The 21497-nt window shown below is 48.5% G+C and overlaps 1 protein-coding gene across 7 annotated transcripts in view; it reads left to right on the plus strand.

Annotated features, from left to right (window-relative positions):
- RAP1GAP2 (RAP1 GTPase activating protein 2) overlaps nucleotides 1-21497 on the plus strand; it is a 217824-nt gene that overhangs the window by 137906 nt on the left and 58421 nt on the right. For all 7 annotated transcript variants that reach the window (XR_009560476.1, XM_030861781.2, XM_060291110.1 and 4 more), the window contains one exon: nucleotides 18129-18164. Coding sequence is in view for 6 of the 7 variants with exons in the window: in XM_030861781.2 (XP_030717641.1) it covers nucleotides 18129-18164 (36 nt within the window). In the remaining variant the exon portion in view is untranslated. The remainder of the gene's footprint in view (nucleotides 1-18128; nucleotides 18165-21497) is intronic.

Below are 21497 nucleotides of genomic sequence, written 5' to 3' on the forward strand. Positions count from 1 at the left end.
GAACCGTGCCTCTGACACTCAGCTAGACACCCACCCACCCATGCCAGTTAGGAGAGACACAGCTGTGGAGCACCAGCCGTTGCATTTCAGGGACAAGGGGGCTGGGAGTGAAGCAGAGAATTTTCTGGGAGGCCAACACTGCTCTTTGGTCCTACCTTCTCAGCCTCAGTGTTGCTTTATTTCCTATTTCTCTGGACAGTTGCAAGCAGGGGGACCTGGGCCTCTTGCCTGGGCCACAGGTATGGCCACTGGTGAGACCAAAGCCAGACTCACCTCCTCCTCACTTTTCTGTCACCAAGCCTTTGTGGAGGCTGTTGCCGCCCCCAGGGTGCCTAACCCTCCAGTTCACCCTGTTGCAGACCCAGCAAGGTTTATTTCAAATAACCTGATGAGGTTCATAGGCTCTTTTTCCAGTCCTCCCACGGTGAGGCTCAGGCCTGAAGCTGAGCCCAACCTTGTTGGAAGACTGGAAATTTCAGGCCACAGACTGGATCAGAAGCAGAATCTCTGCCAACTGGCACCCCAGAGCCTGGCTTGGAGAACCTCCATGGTGTGCACACCGTGACTTCTTGACCAGTGCTGGGCTGGGGTCTAGTGGTTCCAAGGTAGGGACAGCTTGGAAGCAGCAATGCCAGGGCAGCCACATGCTTACAGAGCCTCCTGCAAACACACACAGGGTCTGCTGGTGTCTCTCATAACCGCGGAGGGTGCCTATCGTCTCCTCTTCCTGCTGTTTACACTGTAGGTTGGTACAGTGCTTTACAGCTTATAAAGCACTTTCTTGAACTCACTGTGGTTCTCACAGCCACGATGGAAGAGAACTAGAGAAATGCAGCCCTCTCCCCTTAGCCAGCTGGTAAGACAAACCTGAAGCTTGTGATTTCAAGTTAGCATTCTTTCTCCTACCCTGAGAAATAATTACTGAGTACAAATAATTACTGAGTATCTACTACTGTATTTCATCGCTGTGAAGACATGCTTTCCGCCCCCCCTGCCCCGTCTCATTCAACATCTCTGAAATCAGGCTGCATTTCACTAGCAATAGTGCCATAGTTTGTAATTGGTGGTGTTTTTGCTTTGTTTGTGGTACATAAAACAATATGTATCTTATGATGGGTGTCATTCAAAATGTGACGAAATGTGGGATGTGTACAACTCTGGGGTGTGCAGACATGGCTTCTGCCTGCCAGGAGTTTTCAGTTAAGGGGAGAGATCAGACAGTCCTGGTAGCCGTTCAGATAAAACAGAATATAAAGAGAATTCCCTGGCAGTCCAGTGGTTAGGACTTGGTGCTTCCACTGCTGTGGGCCCGGGTTCAATCCCTGGTCGGGGAACTAAGATCCTGCAAAACGTGTGGCACGGCTGGAAAAACTAAACAGACAAAAAACCCCAAACAGAATATGATACCCAAGTCGAGTCATGTGCTCTGGGACTTCTGACTGAGGGGTTTCAGAAAGACTTGAGGGAGGATGGGTGGGATTTGAGCATCCTGCTTCCTGTGGACCAATCAGCTGCTCTGAACAACATATCCAAGCCCTGTGAGTGTGGTGGTTCGACGCTTGGATGCTGTGTTTGCGTCGCTGATGCCACCTATTGACTAGGTTTTTAACTCTCAGCCTCAGTTTTCACGCCTGAGAGTGGGGATGGTAATAGTGACCGCCTCGTGGGCGCTCATGGGGATTAGATAAGAGGATGCACGTAAAGTACTTTGTCAAGGGCCTGGCACCCGTAGTGAGAGTTCAGTAAACGTCAGCTGCTCCCGTCACAAAATTAATCCCGTAAATCCAACAGATTTAGAGCCAGCTGACATTTGTTGATCAGTTGTTGTCCCTGTGTTAGGTGCATTCACATTTGTCATCTCACTTCATTGTCAACAGGAAGGTGGGGGTCATTATTCCAACTTTACAGATGACGAGAATGGGGCCCGAGGTCACAGCTGGCCAGAGGCTGAGCTGGGATGTGGGTGCTGGTCTGTCTGATTCCCAGTCCGGTGCTCTTTTTACCGGACCACAGCTGCTGGTGAAAAATTACAGGCAGGGAAGGAAACCCTGCTGATCCCAGTGGCCTTGCTGCAGGCAGGGTTTTTTATAATCAAATTACTGCTGGGCATTCTTAACTGTGGGTTTCCAGGTGTTGAAGGAAGAGAGGTCTCATTCAGAGGCTTGGAGGCTAATTTAACAGAGGGGAAACGTGTTCAGACCATAATCTCTCCTTCCCGTCTCCCAGTGGTCAGTGGGCACTTTTGCCCCACCAGAACAGCTGTTGGTGTCTCTGGCCCTCGTTCCTTCTGTGCTTGCCTGTCCTCAGGCTCACTTTCCTGGCATGTGCACTCCCCTACCCCTCGCCCACCCTGGAGAGGCCGCCAGTGTGGGGTCACGCTACCACCGCTGCTCATGATGCTGCCAAGGGCTGTGGGCCTCCTCGCCTGCAGTCTCCTTCCTGCCCCCTGAGTTTAGCACAAACACACGTACCTTCTCTTCCTCCCTGTCCCCCCTCTTCCTCTCCATTTTTCTCCACCGCATCCCATCTTTCACCTAGAACACTTGGCTCTGCTACTAACAGGCTGTGTGACCTGAAGCAGGTCCGTTGCCATCTCTGAGCTTCATTTCTCACCTCCTCCCCACCTGGATTATCGTAAGGGTCAGGTGGGAGGTAGTGGGAATGAATCCCGGGCCTGGATATTGACTCCTGCTCTACCACTGTGTGTCCTGAGATGCAGGACTTGATTTTCTTGTACCTCCACGGCCTTATCTGCAAAATAGGGAGAGTAGCCCCTTTCGGAAGGTCCCTCCCTTGCAGCACAGCCATTGTCCACTCCTCTTTGGGTCCATACAGGCGTTGGCACTCCCATTACTGTTCCTATTTTATTGAGTTCTAATTATTTACTTCTGTGATTGTCTTAGTCTTTAGATGGAAGTCAGTTCCTTTATTCAGTCCTTCATTCAGCAAGTATTTATTGAACACCTGTGTGCCAGGTGCTGAGGTTAACAGATGAAGTGGGGGGAACAAACAATTAAATGAGAAATTATAATGCAGAGAGATAAGAGACTCAATAGGGTATATGCAGGATACTATGGGAGTACTACCTGGGAGAGGGGTGGATGCCAGGAAGGCTTCCTGGAGGAGGTGACCTTCAAGCTAAGGCCTAAAGGACAAGTAGGAGTCAACCAAGTAAAGGGGAGTAGGTAGGAGGAGAGGGACTGAGGCTGATCTTCCCAGGGTCCCCAGCCCCAAGTCAGTGCCTGGCCCAGAGGGAATCAGTATGTTAGTTGCCTATCTCTCTTCTTCCTCGCCGCCTCTGGATGTGTTCTGTGCAGAGGCAGGGGCTTGGACCACAAGGCTTCATGGACCCTGGTGTGCTGTGGCCAAGGGCCTTGCAGAAGTGTTCTGGATGTGGCATGTCCTGGAGAGCTTGGCTGCAAGGGTGGGGTGGGGGGGGGTGGGGCCCTGGTATTGACTCATTGGCCCAGAGCAGGAATGCAGATGAGCCAGAAGCAGGTGCAGGAGGGAACGGGGAGGATACTGAGGATGCAGGAGCCTTATCCAGGGTTCCTTTCTCCCGGGGAAGGAGAGAAGGGCTCGTTAGGGACAGCCCAGTGGGACCCCTTTGGGGGCAGGGAGGCTGGTGAGCTTGATCACATCCCTTCTACTAACATGATCTTTTATATCAGAATTGTAAGAGCTGGAATGGACATTGCCAGCCTTCTCTGTAGCCAGGGTTTCCTCTAGCACGTGACTCCTCCAAATGTGTGAGATGGCTCAGTTCACATCCCCCCTTCCCTGACCTTCACTGTCACTTGAAGCCCCCAGGGATGGACTCATGCCAAGACCTTCTTCGACCTCGATTGAGCTGTGCCCTCCCCCAGTCCCTGGGGACATTTCCTGGCCTCTCTGATCTCCCCCTGATGCTGTTGTGGTTTCTGGGGCTCAAACAAGCGCAGGATGGGGCTGCGCTGGACAGAGGGGGTGGGCTGTGTGTCTGGCGGCAGGCTGGGCTGGAGGAGGGAAAGCAGAGACAAGATCGGCTTCCTGGGTTTGGCTAAGCAGGTCGTGGGGTACTTTTCACACTGTCTTGGGGGCCGGGGCATGAAGAGTGAGTACGGAGCCTGCACTGGGATGACGGAATGAAGATCATCATAGTTGCCATTTACTGAGGGTATTTGTGCCCCACCCTCCCTGGACATATTATATACACCATACCTTATCCTACAACCGCTGTGCAGAGGGGGTCAGATTTTTCCATTTTACAGATGTGGAAACTAAGGCTCAGAGGCTGAGTAACCAGCCTTGCACAGCTTGTAAGGTGCAGAGCCGTGGGTTAAAACCTTGTCTGCTGAACGGTAAGTCCAGGGCTATTTCTTCCACACCATGCTGCCTTTTTTTGAGGGATTTAAAAATTCATTCCTTTCCTTTTGAGCTGGGACATTGCTTTTCTCCCAAAGCTGGAACAGGACCGAGGGTAGTGGATAGATATTAAATGTGATGTGTTTATTAGTGTTGGAAGAGACTCCAAGACCCAGGTGAGCCCTGGGCTGAGCTCTGGGGCCTGGTTTCTCACTCTTGTTAATAGCACATCACTCGGTGCTCTGGGCCCTGGGCCGTAGATGGAGTATGAGTTTTCCCAAGCCATTTGCTTTATTTATTTTTAATTTTCCTTGTGGGAGAGCCACAGGACGTGAGGATCGCTCTCTTTTTTAAGGCACATTAAAAATTTTTTTAAACCAAAGTAATACATGCAGTGATTAGAAAACAAAACCCAGGCTGTTTTGTGAAAGAAAGCAGTTCACCTTGCCTCTGCCCCCTCCTACAAGCCCCACCTGCAAAGGAACCATGTCTTACTTTTTTAGCTGTTTCTTCAAACCTTTGAGTAGGAAGTTTTGGGCTCTGTGAGGGCCATGTGAATGCCTTTAAAGGTGCAGGCACCTGTTTTCTTTCTTCTACTTCGTTTTTATTCTCCTTACACATGGAGCATCTCAATTCGCAGATGGAAAATTGAGGTCCCAGCCTTGAGTCCCACAGCATCCTGTGCCCCAGCCTTTCCTCTCGTCACGCATCACAGGCCAGCAGCATTGAGAACTCACTCGAGATAAGAATGGAGGGACTTCCCTGGTGGTCCAGTGGTTAAGACTCTGTGCTTCCACTGCAAGGGGCATGGGTTTGATCCCTGGTCAGGGAACTAAGATCCCACATGCCGCATGGCGGGACCAAAAAAAAAAAAAAAAAAAAAAATTAGGGATGGAAAGACAGGAATGCTTCCCGCACCCTGACTTTCCCGCACCCCTAAATGGGTCTCCCCTTACAACCTGCTGGCATGGTGCCTCTCCCCTGGGATGGACCCCTTGCCCTTACTACATATGATGTGTAGTGGCTCCACCAGCCCTGGGCTCCCTAGAGAAACAGCACTGGCAAAGGAGGGGTCAAAGGTCAGGTCTAGTCAGTGTGGAATAATAGCTCCGGGCGGACACCCAAATCCTGCAGTTCCTTGTTTAATCTTAAGGAAGTTGTTCAACGTCAGCAGCAGCAGAAGCAGCAGCAGCAGCTGGGGTGGTAGCAGCCACAGCTACAGCGTTGCTCAGACAGTCAGGGCCCCCTGACTCACCAGGGAAGGCACTAGTGGAAGATGATGGATTTCTTAAAGAACGTTTTGGTGAGTGCACCCGGGCTATGGGGCAGTGCCTGTCCACGCAGGTGGCCTGGAGTGGCTGGGTCAGGGAGGAGCCAGGACCCCTCCTGCCGTCACCTGGCAGGGAGCCCCTGGTGCCTGCTGGCCTATCGTGGGGTATGGAAGCCACCTGTCACTCAGGGGAAGGAGGAACAGAGATTAGGGACAGAGGGGATTGTGTGTGTGGAGGGGACATGGGAGGGCGTGGGACAGAATGGGGGACCAGAGCCTTTCCTCCCTGGTGTGGCGGTCCTGGCATGAGGTTGGGCAAAGCTCACCTCTGTGCTCCTCTGTCAAGGCTTCCTGATGCTAGGTGAGGGCCTGAGGGGACCCTCAGCCAACTGCAGGCTGTGCCAGGTGGGGTGCCAGGATGAGAGAGGGAGGGACTCTGTAGCTGGGCTTCCGCCCGGCTCCAGGCACTTGGAGCTGGCGGGCCAGCCCTGTGGGTCCAGCCCTCTCTCCTTTGTGCTGTGTGCCTGGGATGGCCCTGGCAGGGGACTCTGTCCTGTCACAGAGCCTCCAAGCTGTGCTGTTAGTGTGACACTTGGGAGTGCTGTGTGTGACATTCCTGCTGGCCTGGGAGTTAAGGTCCTTTCCTGCCAAGTCAGATAGTCCCTGGAGGCTCTGTGGGCCCCCCTGTTTCATCTGTGCCAGGCCCCTGTGCGCATGGGGGCCCAGGCTGACTCGGCCGGGTTGGAACTGCTGGCCTCTTCTCATTCACGACCTACCTGCTGCAGGCGGGAGTGGGCTGTGTTCTTCCCTTTCTTTCCCTTCGCGGGCTGTGACAGTTTAGGGATGAGTGTGGGGAGTGATAGGACACTTGTTAGCGGGTTGGACCAAGGAGTCCCCCAGTCTCAGGCTGTGCTACCACTGGCTCCGGAATGGGGGGCAGGGTGTGAGCCTGGTGACACTGTTACAAACCGAAATGGCCTGACGCCCCTGGACCTTGGCAGGATATGGAGTGGTGCACTGGAGGATTTTAAGGTGGATACGGATGTCATCTGATTTATCTTTCAGAAAGACCATGTGGCTGTTGTCTGGGGGGCTGATTAGGAAGGCATTGGTGTGGAGGCCGGGAGGCTGCTACATGGTCCTGATGAGGGGCAGTGAGAGCTGATGGAGGTGGGGGAGCTGCTGAGATGTGCTTAGACTTGGGATATGTTTTGACAGTGGACTCGCAGGTCTGTTGCGTGTGGGGAATGAGGAAGAAATCAGTGATAATCCTGGGGGTTTTCTCCTGAGCGTCAGGATGGGTGGACCATGGGGAGACTGGCTAAGGTGGAGGAAAGTTTTTGAGGGAAAGAGTTAATGATAAAAAAAAAAGAGTTAAGGAGTATTGGACCTAGTTAAGTCTGAGATGTCTGTCAGACACGCATGTTGAGATGTGGAGTTGGCAAACTCAGATAGATCTGGACCTGAATCTGGCTTCTGCCTTTTACTAAGTGTGTTCACTTTGGGCAAGTTGCTTAATCACTCAACCCCTTCCACCCCTCTAACCCTCCCTCCCTGGGACTAATGGGGTGGCATTTGTACTAATGGGGTGGCACTGATTCAGTGCCCCAGTGCCTGGCATGTCACGTGTGCCCAAAAGAGGATTCCTTGTGGCTCCCTACACTTTCCTTACATCTTCTCATTTTCCAGCTCAGGAACATTCAATGGCTCCCTATTGTACAGAGCAGAGCTTGGAAATTGTGTCTTGTGGACTGACTTGGCTCATAGATGAATTTTGTTTGGTCTACGTAGAGATTTTAAAAACTTTTTTTTTTTTTTTTTTTGCGGTACGCGGGCCTCTCACTGTTGTGGCCTCTCCCGTTGCGGAGCACAGGCTCCAGACGCGCAGGCTCAGTGGCCATGGCTCACGGGCCCAGCCGCTCCGCGGCATGTGGGATCCTCCCGGACCGGGGCACAAACCCGCGTCCCCTGCATCGGCAGGCGGACTCTCAACCACTGCGCCACCAGGGAAGCCCTAAAAACTTTTAATTGGTTATCAATGCATAGAAGTTGGGAGAGTTTACCTACAAATTTGGATTTCTGGCTTATCCTGAAAAGTTGAAAACTCTGGTAACATCGAGCTTGCATTTCCTCTTGCAGCCTGGCAGAGATGAGCAGCAGTTGCCTCTTTTGGAAGGAGCATGTCCTCTTCAGTTTACCATTGTTTCAGTCCCCCAACTCTTGTTGTTGTTGTTGAGGGGAAATTTTCACAATGTAAAATTAATCATTTAAAGTGAATAATTCGGGACTTCGCTGGAGGTCCAGTGGTTGAGACTTCGCCTTCCACTGCAGGGGGTTCGGGTTCGATCCCTGGTCGGGGAGCTAAGTTCCCACGTGCTTCGGGGCCAAAAAACACAAAACATAAAACAGAAGCAATAGTGTAACAAATTCAATAAAGACTTTAAAAATGGTCCACATCAAAAAATAAATAAATAAAGTGAATAATTCAGTGGCATTTAGTACATTCACAATATTTTGCAACCATCGCCTCTACCTAGTTTTAAACTATTTCCATCACCTCCAAATAAAATCGCATTAAGCTGTTGCTCTCCATTCTCCCTCAACTCCAGCCCCTGGCAACCACCCATCTGCTTTCTGTCTCTATGGATTGATTTACCTATTCCAGATATCTTACAGAAATGGAATCATACAGTACGTGACCTTTTGTCTCTGGCATCTTTCACATGGGATGTTTTTGAGGTTCATTCCCATTGAAACACTTATTAGCACTTCACTCCTTTTTATGCCTGAATGATATTCCATTGTGTGTCCACAGTTTGTTTATCCATCCAACAATTGATGGACATTTGGGTCGTTTCCACCTTTTGGCAAGTGTGAATAGCACGGCTCTTTAGTGTACAAGTGAAGAACATTCTTGTGCAAGTATTTGTTTGGGTACCTGTTTTCAGTTCTTTGGGTATCTACCTAGGAATGGAATTGCTGGGTCATATGGCAGCTCTATGTTTAACTTATTGAGGAACCGCCAAATTGTTTTCCACAGCAGCTGTACCATTTTACATTCCCACCAGCAATGTATGAGGGTTCCAGTTTTTCCACATGCTTGCCAACACCTGTTATTTTCTATTTTTTGATTATAGCCATCCTAGTGGGTATGAAAGTGGTATCTCATTGTGGTTTCGATTTGCATTTCCCCGTGACTAATGACGTGGAGCATTTTTTTTATGTGCCTATTGTCAATTTGTATATCTTCTTTGGAGAAACGTCTATTCAAGTTCTTTGCCCATTTTTAAATTGGGTTGTTTGTCTTTTTGTTAAGTTGTAAGAGTTCTTTATATATTCTGGATGCTAGGTGCTTATCAGATATATGATTTACAAATATTTTCTCCCATTATGTTGGTTGTCTTTTTACTTTCTTGATAGTGTCCATTAAGGCACAAAAGTTTTAAATTTTGATGAAGTTCAGTAATTTATATTTCCTTTTTTATTGGTGTCATATTTAAGAATCCATTACCAAATCTAAGATCATGAAGATTTAACTTATGTTTTCTTCTAAGAGTTTTACAGTTTTAGCTCTTAGGTTTAGGTTGTTGCTTTTTGTATTTTTGTATATGGTTTGAGGTATAGGTGTCCAACTTCATTTCTTTTGCATGTGGGTATCCAGTTTTCTAGCACCATTTGTTGAAAAGACTGTTCTTTCCCCATCGATTAGTCTTGACCCCCTTGTCAAAAGTCAGTTGACCGTAAATGCATGGATTTATCTCTGGACTTTAAATTCTATTCCATTGGTCTATATGCCTATCCTTATGCTAGTACCACACTGTTTTGATCACTGTAGCTTTGTAGTAAGTTTTGGAATTGGGAATTGTGAGTTCTTTTTCAAGAATGTTTTGGCTTTCTGAGTTCCTTGAGTTCCCACATCAATTTTAGGATAAGCTTTTCAATTTCTGCAAAGAAATCCAGCTGGGATTTTGATAGGGATTGGATTGAATCTGTAGATCACTTTGGGTGATTACTGCCATCTTAGCAGTATTGAGTCTTCCAACCCATGAACAAGGAATGTCATACCATTTATTTAAGTCTTCTTTAATTTCTTTCATCAAAGTTTTTTAGTTTTCAGTGTGTGAATCTCTTACCTCCGTGTTTAAATTGTTCTAGGTATTTTATTCTTTTTGATGTTCTTGCAAATGGAATTGTTTTCTTAATTTTATTTTCAGATTGTTCATAGCTGGTGTATAGAAATACAAATGACTTTTGTATGTTGATCTTGTACTCTGCAATCTCGCTGACTTCCTTTATTAGCTCTAGTAGTGGTCTTGTGTATTCTTCAGGTTTCTATATTGGATTATGTCATCTGCAAATAGAGATAGTTTTATTTTTCCTTTTCAATATGAATGCCTTTCATTTCTTTCTCTAATTGCTCTGGCTAGAACTTTCAGTACACTGAATAGTAGTGGTGAAAGTGGGCATCCTTGTTTTGTTCCTGGTCTTAGGGGAAAAGCTTTCAGTATCATTGAGCATGATGTTAGCTGTGGATTAAAAAAAAAAGCCCTTTATCATGTTGAGGAAGTTCCTTTCTATTCCTAGTGTTCCGGGTGTTTTTATCAAGAAAGGGTGTTAGATTGTGTCAAGTGCTCTTTCTGCATCAACCGAGATGATTATGTGGTTTTTCCCTTCATTCTATGAATGTGATATATTACATTGATTGATTTTCTTATGTTGAATCAAGCTTGCACTCCTGGGATAAATCCCACCTGGTCACAATGTATAATGTGCTGTTGGATTTAGTTTGCTAGTATCTTGTTGAGAACTTTTACATCTATATCCATCAAGGATATTGGTCTGTAGTTTTGTTTCCTTGTAGTTTCTTAGTATGGTTTTGGTATTTCTGGTCTCACAGAATGAATTAAGGAGTGTTCCTTCCTCTTCAGTGTTTTGGAAGAGTTTATGTAGGATTAGTGCTAATTCTTCTTTAAATGTTTGGTGAAATTTACCATGAAAGCCATCTGATCCTGGACTTTTCTTTGCTGGGAGGTTTTGGATTACCGATTCAATCTCTTATTATCTCTTCATCCTTTTATGTTACTTGCCTGGTACTTGTAGTCGTTTGCATTTTCAAATCCTCTCTTACAGATTTAAATATAAATCTGCATCATTTTTAAGATGTCCTATAAAAACCAGCCATCCTCCCACCCTTCCTCCCTGCCCAATCTCTGCTCCGGCCACGTTGGTCCCTTTCACACACCCCCTGCATTAAACGTTATAATTCCATAGGTCAGTGGTTCTCACAGTGTAGTCCCTGGATCAGGTGTATCCGTATCACCTGGGAATGTGTTAGAAATGCAGATTCCCTAGGGCTGGGGCCAGGAACCTGTGTTTTAACACGCTCTCCGGGTAATTCCGTTGTATCACCATTGCCATAGGTAATAGAGAGCCTTGTATGCGCCTGGCCCAAGCTGATGTAGTTGAAGCTGTGCCTCTGCAGGCCTCAAGCAGCTGAGGAGCCATGTTCAGTGTGAGCTGGTGTGAAGGCAGACCAAAGAAGGGAAAGAGAAGCATGAAGGTTGCACAGGGGAGAGCGGGGAAGGAGGCTTGGTTGGAATAGGACCTGGATGCAACTTACTGGGGACACCTGTTGGCCGTCCAGGGTGAGGGGTACAGTCTGTGGCCAGAGAAGAGACAGCCCTTCCTAGCACATGCATTGGCCTGTCCTGCCCCTGACTGTAGCCATCTTGAGGAGATAGCCTCGGCCACCCACAGGCCTAGGAGTCAGTCTCCCCTGCCCACTTCATTCTCATTCATTCAGGAAATGTTTCTGGAGCATCTCCTCTGTGCCAGGCAGCTGTACATCCAGGGATATAGCAGTGAACAAAATAATCAGAGCCCTCCCCTCAAGGACCTTCTATTCTAGTGAACCGCCCTTTGCCTTCTTCTGCAGGTTCCAGCAACCAGAGTGGCGGCCAGCTGGCCCGCATCCTGATGTCCTCTGGATGGGGGCCTCTGAGCCAGCAGCAGAGCCAGGGCAGCGCAGCATGTACTGTGCTTGGGTGGCCTTGGGACACATCCGGTCTGGCTCCTGATGGGGTGTGTGCTCTGGGTTCCCAGCTCTCCCGGCTTTCCAAAAATCTCTACAAAACTCTCCAGAAATCCTTTTCTTTTGTGGTGTCTTCGTTCTCTGTGTAATGAGGAAAACTGCTCAGACCCGTTTTCTTCCTCTCCTCAGCACCACCCAGCCCACGTCTCCATCCCATTCTCCTGGGACTGTGTGGGGGGGAAGACACCTTGTCCTCCATCCTCGTCTTGTTTTACCGTTTCTGGTTGCTGTTGACATGCCTTGGCCTCCTCATGCATGCCCTGGCTTGAGGTGGGATAAGGAGACACTTGCTGCTGTGCACGGAGCGAGTTCTGCATTGGGTGCTGTGTCCGGCTCTGCAGACTGGCTCACGTTATCCCACCACAGCCCTGTGAGTCGGTGCCGTTTTGAGCCTTGTTCCAAGGTGCAGGCGCTCAGATGGCCTCGTCCTGTGTGTGAGCATTGGGCGTGTGGTGCCTTCTGGGCAGACTGCTCACACACAAATACAGCCTGCCTGCAGGAGGGAAGCAGAGGAGGCCAGAGCTAGGGCAGGACCCCCCGCAGGGATCTGGTGGGCAGCAGATGGATGGCAGTGGGCGCGACTTCAACTAGGGTCAGAAAGAGAGGGGGGTGTGCTGGTGGGGGCCCTTCCTGCGATGCAGCAAGAAGGAGAGGACAGGTGGCAACCCATCTGCCAGGAAAGGTCACGCCCACGTGCAGAGCTGCTGTGGACCAGAGAGAGGCAGGCCAGGCCGCTCCTGCCCGCGGGAAGGGCACAGGGTGCTGAGATGGGGTGGTGGCCCTGCTATACTCGCACATGCTCTATCCCTTCCATTGCTTCTACTTCTTCACCACCTGGGCAGGGGGCTGGCACCAGAGTGAACAGGTAGGGGCATCGGGAAGATTCCTCAAGACTGGCCTTGCAGTTCCTGTTCACTTCTGTTCCTGCCACGTGGGACCTCCTCTGGCCTTCTCCCCGCAAGGACGCATTTTGTCCTTCTGAAGGGAGACTGGTCGGTTTCTATACTGAGAGGTGGGAGGACACGGCTTGAACCCGGACCGAACCTTGGGGCCCAGCCTGTGGTTTCCCCGGCTGGGTGCTGGCTCTCGGTGATGATTTCACATCCTACTTGACTGACGGTTAAAGCAGAGCCCAAGGGGAAATGCTGGCCGCTGCTCTGATTTGGGTGTTGACGGCTGTTGCTAATAATAAATTAGACAGCTGGGCCGCTGTTGATGAGAAGGCCGAATTACGTTTCTCTGCGAAAATCCAGCGCCCGGCTTCCCAATGGAGGGGGATCCCCTTCCGAAGAATGCTTTAGGCTTTCTGTCCTAAAGGGCCTGTGGGACGATGCCAGTGAGTCAGTGAGCATTTACTGAGTGCCTGCTGTGCGCCCTTGGCCGCGTGAAGCAACCTCATGGGGTGTGGACAAGGGTGGGACTCAGTGGCCGGAGCTGCTGTTCCAGGCTGGCCTGAGTCACCCTGCTTCTGGGTGGAAAAGGAGACTTGCTCTTTGCCAAGGTTGGAACTGTCCCATTGGAAAGTTCAACAAGTCACCATGAAGTGGGGCTAGGCCAGCTGGGGCCGAGTTGCCACTGGCTGATTTCTGCTCCTGGACACTGTCCACGCAGCCATTGTCCACCCAGTGTGTTACCCAGGGCTGAGGCTGAATCACAGCCCTTTCATCTCACCACCTGTGCCAGCCCTGAAGCCACGGAGCATCTTCATTCGGGACATAGACCCTTTTTTAACAGTAATCGAAACACGCTGCCTCTGGGAAGACCAATGAGGTCAAGAAAAGCTACATCAGGAAAAGCTAACTGTCCTGAAGGTACTAGACCATCTCCCAACAGGCAAAGCTTGTTTCCAGAGCGAACTTTCTACTAGTTCCTTATAGTAGTTGCTGTTTACTGAGCGCTGGCCGTGGACCAGGCCCTGGCACTTCCTGTCCACGTTCTTACTTCAGCCTCACATGAGCCCTGAAAGGCAGGGGCTGATCCCGCTTTCAGGTGAGGGAAGTAAGAGAGATTGAATCACGTGCCTTGTACCACGCAGCCGGCCAGTAGCAGGTCGGTCACTTCCCGTACCTGGCTTTGACCACTGGATTCTACTCCCTCCTGTTGAGTTGGCCTTCTGTATCCACGGGTTCTGCATCCACAGATTCAACTAAAGATTTCGATTTTGATCCCCAGTTGGTGGAACCTGCGGATAAAGGGGGCAACTGCGCTATGCCATTTGAAATAAGGGACTTGAGTATTCTCGGATTTCGGTATTTACAGGGGTCCTGGAGCCAATCCCCCACAGATACTGTGGACGACTTTATCTTTCTACTGTACCCAAACCTCAGTAGCTCTCCAGCGCCTTCCAGATTAAGCCTGAATTCTTGGCGTTCGGAATCTCTCAGGCCTAGACCCCAGCCCTCCTTTCCAGTCTGAACTTAAGGATGTTGACCCAGAGGCCTCAGGCAGCCAGGTTCATCCACTCACCATTCACTGAGTACACACCGTGCTTCTCCACCTTTGCCCTCACAGTTACCACCGCCTGTAATGCCCTCTCCACCCTCTCTATCGAGTGATTTCTGTTTATCTTTTAAGGTCTGGTTGGAATCCAGCCTCTTACAAGAAGACTTCCTTGATGTGGTAGTTTTAAAATATGTCCACAAGCTCTTTGATACTTTTCTCCTTCAGAACCTAATTGCCCTCCCCTTGAGTGAGGGCTGGTCGTGGACACTAGCTTCTAAAGAACAGGATAAAAGGGAAAGGATGGTGTAAAGGTAGTATAGCTTCCTTCATGCTTTCTCTCTTGGATCACTTGTTCCGGGGGAGTCAGCCGCCACGTTTTGAGGATACTCAAGCAACCGATGGAGAGGTCTGTGTGATGGGGAACTGGGCCCTCCTGCTGACAGCTTTGTGAGTGCGCCATCTTGGAAGCAGATCCTCCAATCCCAATCTAGCCTTCAGGTGATGCAGCCTGTGCTGACATTCTGAATGCAACCGCCTGAGCCAGAACTGACCAACGAAGCCACTTTTGAATTCCTGACCCATGGACATTGTTGCGAGTCACCAAGTTTGGGGGTAATTTGTTCTACAGCAGTACAGAACTAATATCCTTACCTCCCAGCAAGAAGTGCTTCATGCCTCCTCGGAACCACTGGTCATCTGTAACATAACCCTGTGTAACTTTGTCTCATAATTAAGGTCAAGTACCCTAGAAATGGAGCCCTTGCCTAGTACTTCCAGTGACCAGTCCATGCCTTGCCAGCACTTAATCATTTGGGGTTAATAGATTAACCAACACAAGGAACATTGTGTAGGAACACACCTAAGGTATTTTGGTTGCCAGTTTACATGGATCCCAGGGGGTAAGCTGAATATGGGGGTGACTCTTAGTCTATAACACCCAGGGCCATGGTTAGACCTGGAAATGGCCTGAATTCAGGGGCTTTCTGTGGGCACAAAAGGCTGTATAACTTGGGTCCTTGGGCACAGCGTCTTAGGAGGGTACAGGAAAGGCATGTAGCAGGAGTTGGGAGAAGCAAAGAAAGGCATGCCAGAGCCTCTGCTTATGTGTTGAAGTCTTTGCAGTTGATTAATTGCAAAAATAATTTATAATTGTTATAGAAAATTTAAAAAATACTGAAAAGCAAAAAAATTATCCTTAACTTATAACTCATTTTGACATATACGCTTCAAGATATTTTTCTCTGGAGGGGTGATGCGTGTATTCAAGATGAAGACATATATGTTGAGAAAAAAGGGGTCACATTGTTCTAAACCCTACTTTTCTCACTTAACAGTACAATGTGAATCTTCCTAGTAGCATAATCAACACAGATCTCCTCTTATTTTATTGTATGGGCATACTTCCTTGTATGATTTATTCTTTCCCTCATTGATGGGTACTTCGGCTCTTTCCACTTTTTTTACCCATAAACAGTGTTTCGACAGATATCCTTGTATACATATCTTTGTGTAGTTGCCCAAATATTGCTTTCGGGTAAATTCCTTTAAGTGGGTTTATGGGCCAAAATACATGAACATTTTTCAGGCTTTGGACACATAGTACCAAATCGCCCTTCAGAAAGTACCAGGTGCACACTTACCTACAGTCCTTGCCAACACTGGATTTTCTTTTTAATTGTGGCCAATCTGATAGGTGAAAGATGTTATCTTACTATTATCTTAATTTCTTTCATAACTTGGGAGGTTGGGCATGTTCCAATTGTTTATGGGTCATTTTATATTTCTCCTTTAGCAAGTTGTTTGTTCCTGTCCTTTGCACATTTTTCTGTTTTCCTTTCCAAAACTTATTTCTTTGAAATTGAATTATGCCAGTAATGTAGGTCTACCTGCTTGTGAAGCAGACCATGTATAAAGCAAACCCCCCTTCACTATTCTCTCCGCCTTCTCGATCTAATCACTTTTTGATAGTGTGAGGTATCTTCTGTATTATTTTCTATGCATTTATATACATACATATAGGTCTTTTTAGGTTTTGTTTTTATTAAGAGGGGATCATATTCTATGTGATGTTCTGATTTGCACCTCCCCCTTAATATATCTTGGAGAGCACCTTATGTAAGCAATATAGATCTACTGCTTTCTTTTTGAATAACCGAGTAGTTTTTGTTTTTGAACAGCTTTATTGAGATAGAATTCAGTACCATAAAGGCACCCATTTAAAGTTCACAGCTTAATGGTTTTTAGTATATTTACAGAATTCTGTAACCATTACCCACAGTCGATTTTAGAACATTTTCATCAGCTCAGAAAGAAACCATATATCCTTTAGTTATCACCTTCCAAATCCCCCATTTCCCTCAGCCCTAAGCAACCACAAATCTACTTTTTGTCTTTTTGATTTGCCTATTTTGGATATCTTATATTAATGGAATTATTATATTATTAATTATAATTATTATAATTATATTATATAATATTATATAATATATAATTATATAATATACAATTATATATTTTATATATACGTGAAATTATATATATAATATATATTATTATATATATAATTATATATAATTACATATAAATGTGAAATTATAGATATAATTATATATTATATAATATTATATAATATATAATTATTATTATTATACATTAATATCTTATATTAATGGAATCACGTGGCTTTTTGTGTCTGGCTTCTTTTACTTAGCATAATGTTTTCAACGTTTATACATGTTGTAGCATGAGCCAGTGCTTCATTCTTTTTTTTTTGTTAATGGCTGAATACTATTCCATTGAATGGATATGCTATAATTTGTTTATTCAAAAGTTGATGGACTTTTTGGGTTGGGCCACCTTTAGCCTGGGAGAGGTCACTTGGAGTCTGCAGCAGGGCCAGGTCTCTGCAGGTGACTCCACAAGGGTCCTTTCCATGGTGGTTCTCTTCTGAGAATGCTGAGGGTGACGGGGCTGCAGGCAGTTCTGGCCCATTGGTGCCTGCAGAGGAAAGCAGAGTGGATACCCTGCCTCTGCATGAAGAAGTGACAAGGACATGTTTCCTTTTCACTGCTTTCTTTTGTTTCCTATTCATCCGGGGACTGTCTCTTCTGGGCGCTCATTAACTCGTGGCTTGCCAGTGCCCTGATGTGGGCAGTGATCTTATGACAAAAAAGTGTAGCTGTTTTTACAGAACGGGAAGTGGGGACACTTCTGGGGCAACCTCTGCGTGTGTTTATTAAGGTAGAGCTTTCAGTCCCTCACCCTTTCATTCCACTTTTTCTCCTTTTGGTCTTACCTGGAGTTTACAAGGGTGGCACCAATGTAGGTTAAAAGTTTGGACTTATGTAGTTTACGATTTAAAAAATAACCCATCCAGGCCACTGGAGGCTGCAGTTCAATGGTTTTTAGGTTTTGCTCACCAGTTCTTGGGTCCCAAAAGGTGCCTTGGGGACAGGGGACAGGGGCAGGCAGAGGTGGCACATCAGGGGCTCTGCCTTGGCCAGAGCCCCTGTGTTTTTACTGGTTTTGTATGTTGGAGTTCTAAGTGAGACTTCTGTGAGAAGACAGAAGAGCTGTGTGTTGCCACAAAAGTTGGAAAACGACTTGTGTGGGACATCTTGGCCTCACTGTTGGGCTGAAAACATCCCAAACACGAATCCTGCTGGAGGCTGAATCCCAGGGCTTTTGGAGACCTTAGCTTTTCCCAGGGACCCCTCCCTCTTGACAGAGACTGAGTAACTGTTCTCCCCAGGGCCATTTGCCAGGCCGGGCATGCTTTTCTCCCCCTCTTGTTGTATGGGGTATTCTGGCCCTCCAGCCCTGCAAAGGCAAGATCAAATGATCTTCTCTCTTGATCCAAATGAATTTTGTCCCTGGGGAAGCCCTGGGTGGAGCTTCCAGACGGTCAACGCAGAGGCTTTCTCAGCAGACCTCCTGGCTGATGCCCCATCTTTCTCTCCCCGCCCTCTTTGTGTCTTTCAGTCAGCGGAGTTCTTTGAGATGCTGGAGAAAATGCAGGTGAGCATCCTCATTGTCGGGGAGCCAGGCACCGGGTGGGGATGCTGCAGTGGCCTCAGCGGACACGACACCAGCAGAACCCACAGGCAAAACTCGGGTGCTCGGAGGGAGGGCAGAGAAGAGAGAACTCACAGTCCTGATGGCCTGGACCACCTGAGGCCATTTCCAGGTCGAACGGCACAGAGGATCCTGGGACGGCTCCCGCCTGAAGGATGGAGAGAAGACAAACAGAACCTGCCAGCAGGGCAGACGGATGTGGGGAGGGTTTGAGGGGGTCCGTTGTTCCGGCAATGGGTTGGAAAGAAAGCCCCTTCTTAGGGGACTCATCTCACGTCTGCGAGGCAGAGCAGTGGAGTGGGAGACAGACCTGAGTTCAAATCCTGCATCTAACACTCGCTAGCACTAGTTCCTTCCCTTTTCTAAGCTTCTCGCTCCTGTTTTCTGTCTACTCACAGCACTGTTCTCACCTCACTCTGACACCAGACGTGTGGCAGTTTTCTCACACTAAACAGTTCTGCGAAACCAGCTGGGTGCCCTACAGTTTCACTCAGTTCTGAGACTGTCTACCTGGAGGTAGGGTCAGATCCCACAGGTGAAGGGCTCAGTCTCACAAGACCACCCTCCTCCCCTGACTTCAACACCAATCCCAAGTCCAGGTTGACACCTGTGCTTCTGACTCACTGGCTACAAATCGGAGGTTCCCACGACCCCCTCCTCGGGTTCGATTAATTTGCTAGAGTGGCTCACAGAACTCAGAAAAAGGGTTTACTACTAGATTATCAGTTTATTATAAAAAGCTGTAACTCAGGAACAGCCAGATGGAAGAACGGCCTAGGGCAAGGTATGTGGGAAGGGGTGCAAGCTTCTCTGCCTTCTTTGGGCACAGCATGTGTTCACCAACCAGGAAGTTCCCAAAACCCTGTCCTTTTGGGGTTTTGTGGAGGCTTCTTTACATGGGCATGATTGATTAAATCATTGGCTATTGGTGATTGATTGAATCTCCAGCCCCTCTCTCCTCTCTGGAGGTTGGGGGTGGGGCTGAAAGTTCCAACCCTCTAATTGGGGTTGGTTCCCCTGGCAACAAGCTTCCATCCTTAGGGGCTTCCCAAAAGTTACCTCATTAACATAAACTTATAACAAGACACTCCTTTCACCTTTATGGCTCTGGAGCTGTTTTAGGAACCAAGGACAAAAGTCCAAATGCTATAACAAAAGATGCCCCCATTGCTCTTATCACCTAGGAAATTCCAAGCGTTTTAGGAGCTCTGTGCCTCAAATTGCATGAAGACCAAATATATATTTCTTATTATAAATCACAATATCACAGCTTCTATAAATAAGAACGCCCGCTTACATGTAAAATACCCACTCACGTGGTTGTTGGGATGAAACGAGAAATATGTGAAGACTTTGTAGGCGTTGCACAAAAAGCAGTGTTCAGTGTTCGGGTCCTTTATAATCACCCCTCACCAAGGGGTCAGAGCTCACAAATGAGAACCACCGCCCTAGGGAATATGGGAGGAGGTCCAGAAGGCTTCATAAATGTAGATGGGAAGAAGATGCTGGTAATAGCCCACGTATTTCAAGCACTTCTCGGGCTCAGAGATTGACAGGCGTTATCTCATGTCTTCCTGACAAAGCCCACAGGAAGTAGGCATATTATTATTATCCCCATTTCACAGGTGAGAAAACTGAGGCACAGAGATATTAAATAAAACATTTAAGGGCTCGGGGCTAGTACATAGCTTCAAGGCTTAGCCACTATATTATGGTGCTCTTTACCCTAAGTAGCTGCTGCAGGCTCCAGGAAGGAGGATCCGGTAGTGATGGAAGGTCTAGGAGGAGAGGCAGAGAGCGTGCCCACAACAGGCCTGAGATGCAGGTGGAGATGCTGAGAAGGCAGCTGCTACCAGCAAGCGTGGTCCTCCTGGGAAAGCCAGGTCTCCCTAAGGGGGGAGGGGGAGGGACTGTTTGAGGGAAAACTATTATTAGTGGTTGTGTCATTATCACGAGCAAGTTATTAAAATCCTGCTCTGTGCCCAGCAGTGTGTGGACTACAAACTGATTTATGTGCGTTTAGGGAACGTACAGTCAAGTTGAGGAAACAGGGAGGGCACCGGCCTTGACAGTGAGTGATGGGAGGCAGTGTGTAATAGGTGCTCAGTAAAGCTGGGACCTTCACCTCGAGCCACGGAATCCCCGCACTCTGGCAAGCTGGCGGGGAGTTTGCGGCTCACCCTGCCTTCTCTCTGGTTGCTGCCACGATCCACTCACCCCTCACCGCTAGCCGGGGCCCCCGGCCTCCCCAACAAAGGGCTTCTCTGAGCACAGACTCCAGCCCCACTTAACCGGCCTCACGGTCCTCGTGTTTTGAGGCTGCTGGGTTGTCCTCTCAACTAGATTGGGAGCCTGGCAAGGACAGGGGTCTTTTTTTTTTTTAGCCGCGCTATGCAGCTTGTGGGATCTTAGTTCCCCGACGAGGGATTGAACCCGCGCCCTCTGCAGTGAAAGCGTGGAGTCTTAACCACTGGACCGCCAGGGAAGTGCCAGGGGTCTGGCTGCTTCCTGTGTGTCTCCACGGCAGGCGGCTGACACCCTTGGGCGGTGGGTCAATTTCATCCCAGTTGAGATTGCTGGTGGCTGAAACCGGACTTCCCAGTGCTTGGGCCTCTACCACGTGCCCACTGGGTCCCAGCCTCCTAGGGGCCACAGTTTCCAACTCCTCTGCCTGTATGAAACTCACATGGGAAGCGGCTTCTATGAAGTGTGGCTGGAGTCTGTCCTTGAGTGTGGGCGCGCTCTCTCACGCTGCGGGCGTGAAGACTGAGCCTCAGAGCAGTGAAGCATGCAGGGCACTCTTGAGAGTTGTGAAGAGCTGAAACTAAGATCCAGGACTCCTGACCTCCCGGACCGAGGGTCTAGGGATTTGAAGAAGGGCACAATCCCTGTGAAGCAACAGGGGCCGAGTGCACAAGCTTTGGATCCCTTTGGTCCTAGGTTCACGTTCTAGCTGAGTGTCCTTGGTCAAGTCACTGTACCTCTCTGAGCCTCAGTGTCTTCATGGCTGGGGATGGGGGAGGGGGGCATAATCATAATACCTGTTGCAAAGGATGACACCCAGAGACGGCCCAGTGCTGCGTGGTGGCTCTGTCGTGGGGGAAGGCACAGGAGGAGGTTTGCTGTCCTGCCCAGGGGCTGTTCCCAGGCAGGGATGACTAGTGCAGGACAAACAAAACAGACTCCTGACATCACCCCCATCCCCATCCGCCCAGTTTGCCTCCCTGGACAGGGTCTGCTGGCCACTCAGGTGTTTTTTATCCCTGTGTGTGGAAA

The sequence above is a fragment of the Globicephala melas genome, chromosome 20 (genome assembly GCF_963455315.2).
Source record: "Globicephala melas chromosome 20, mGloMel1.2, whole genome shotgun sequence".
In the NCBI taxonomy this organism is placed as follows: domain Eukaryota; kingdom Metazoa; phylum Chordata; class Mammalia; order Artiodactyla; family Delphinidae; genus Globicephala; species Globicephala melas.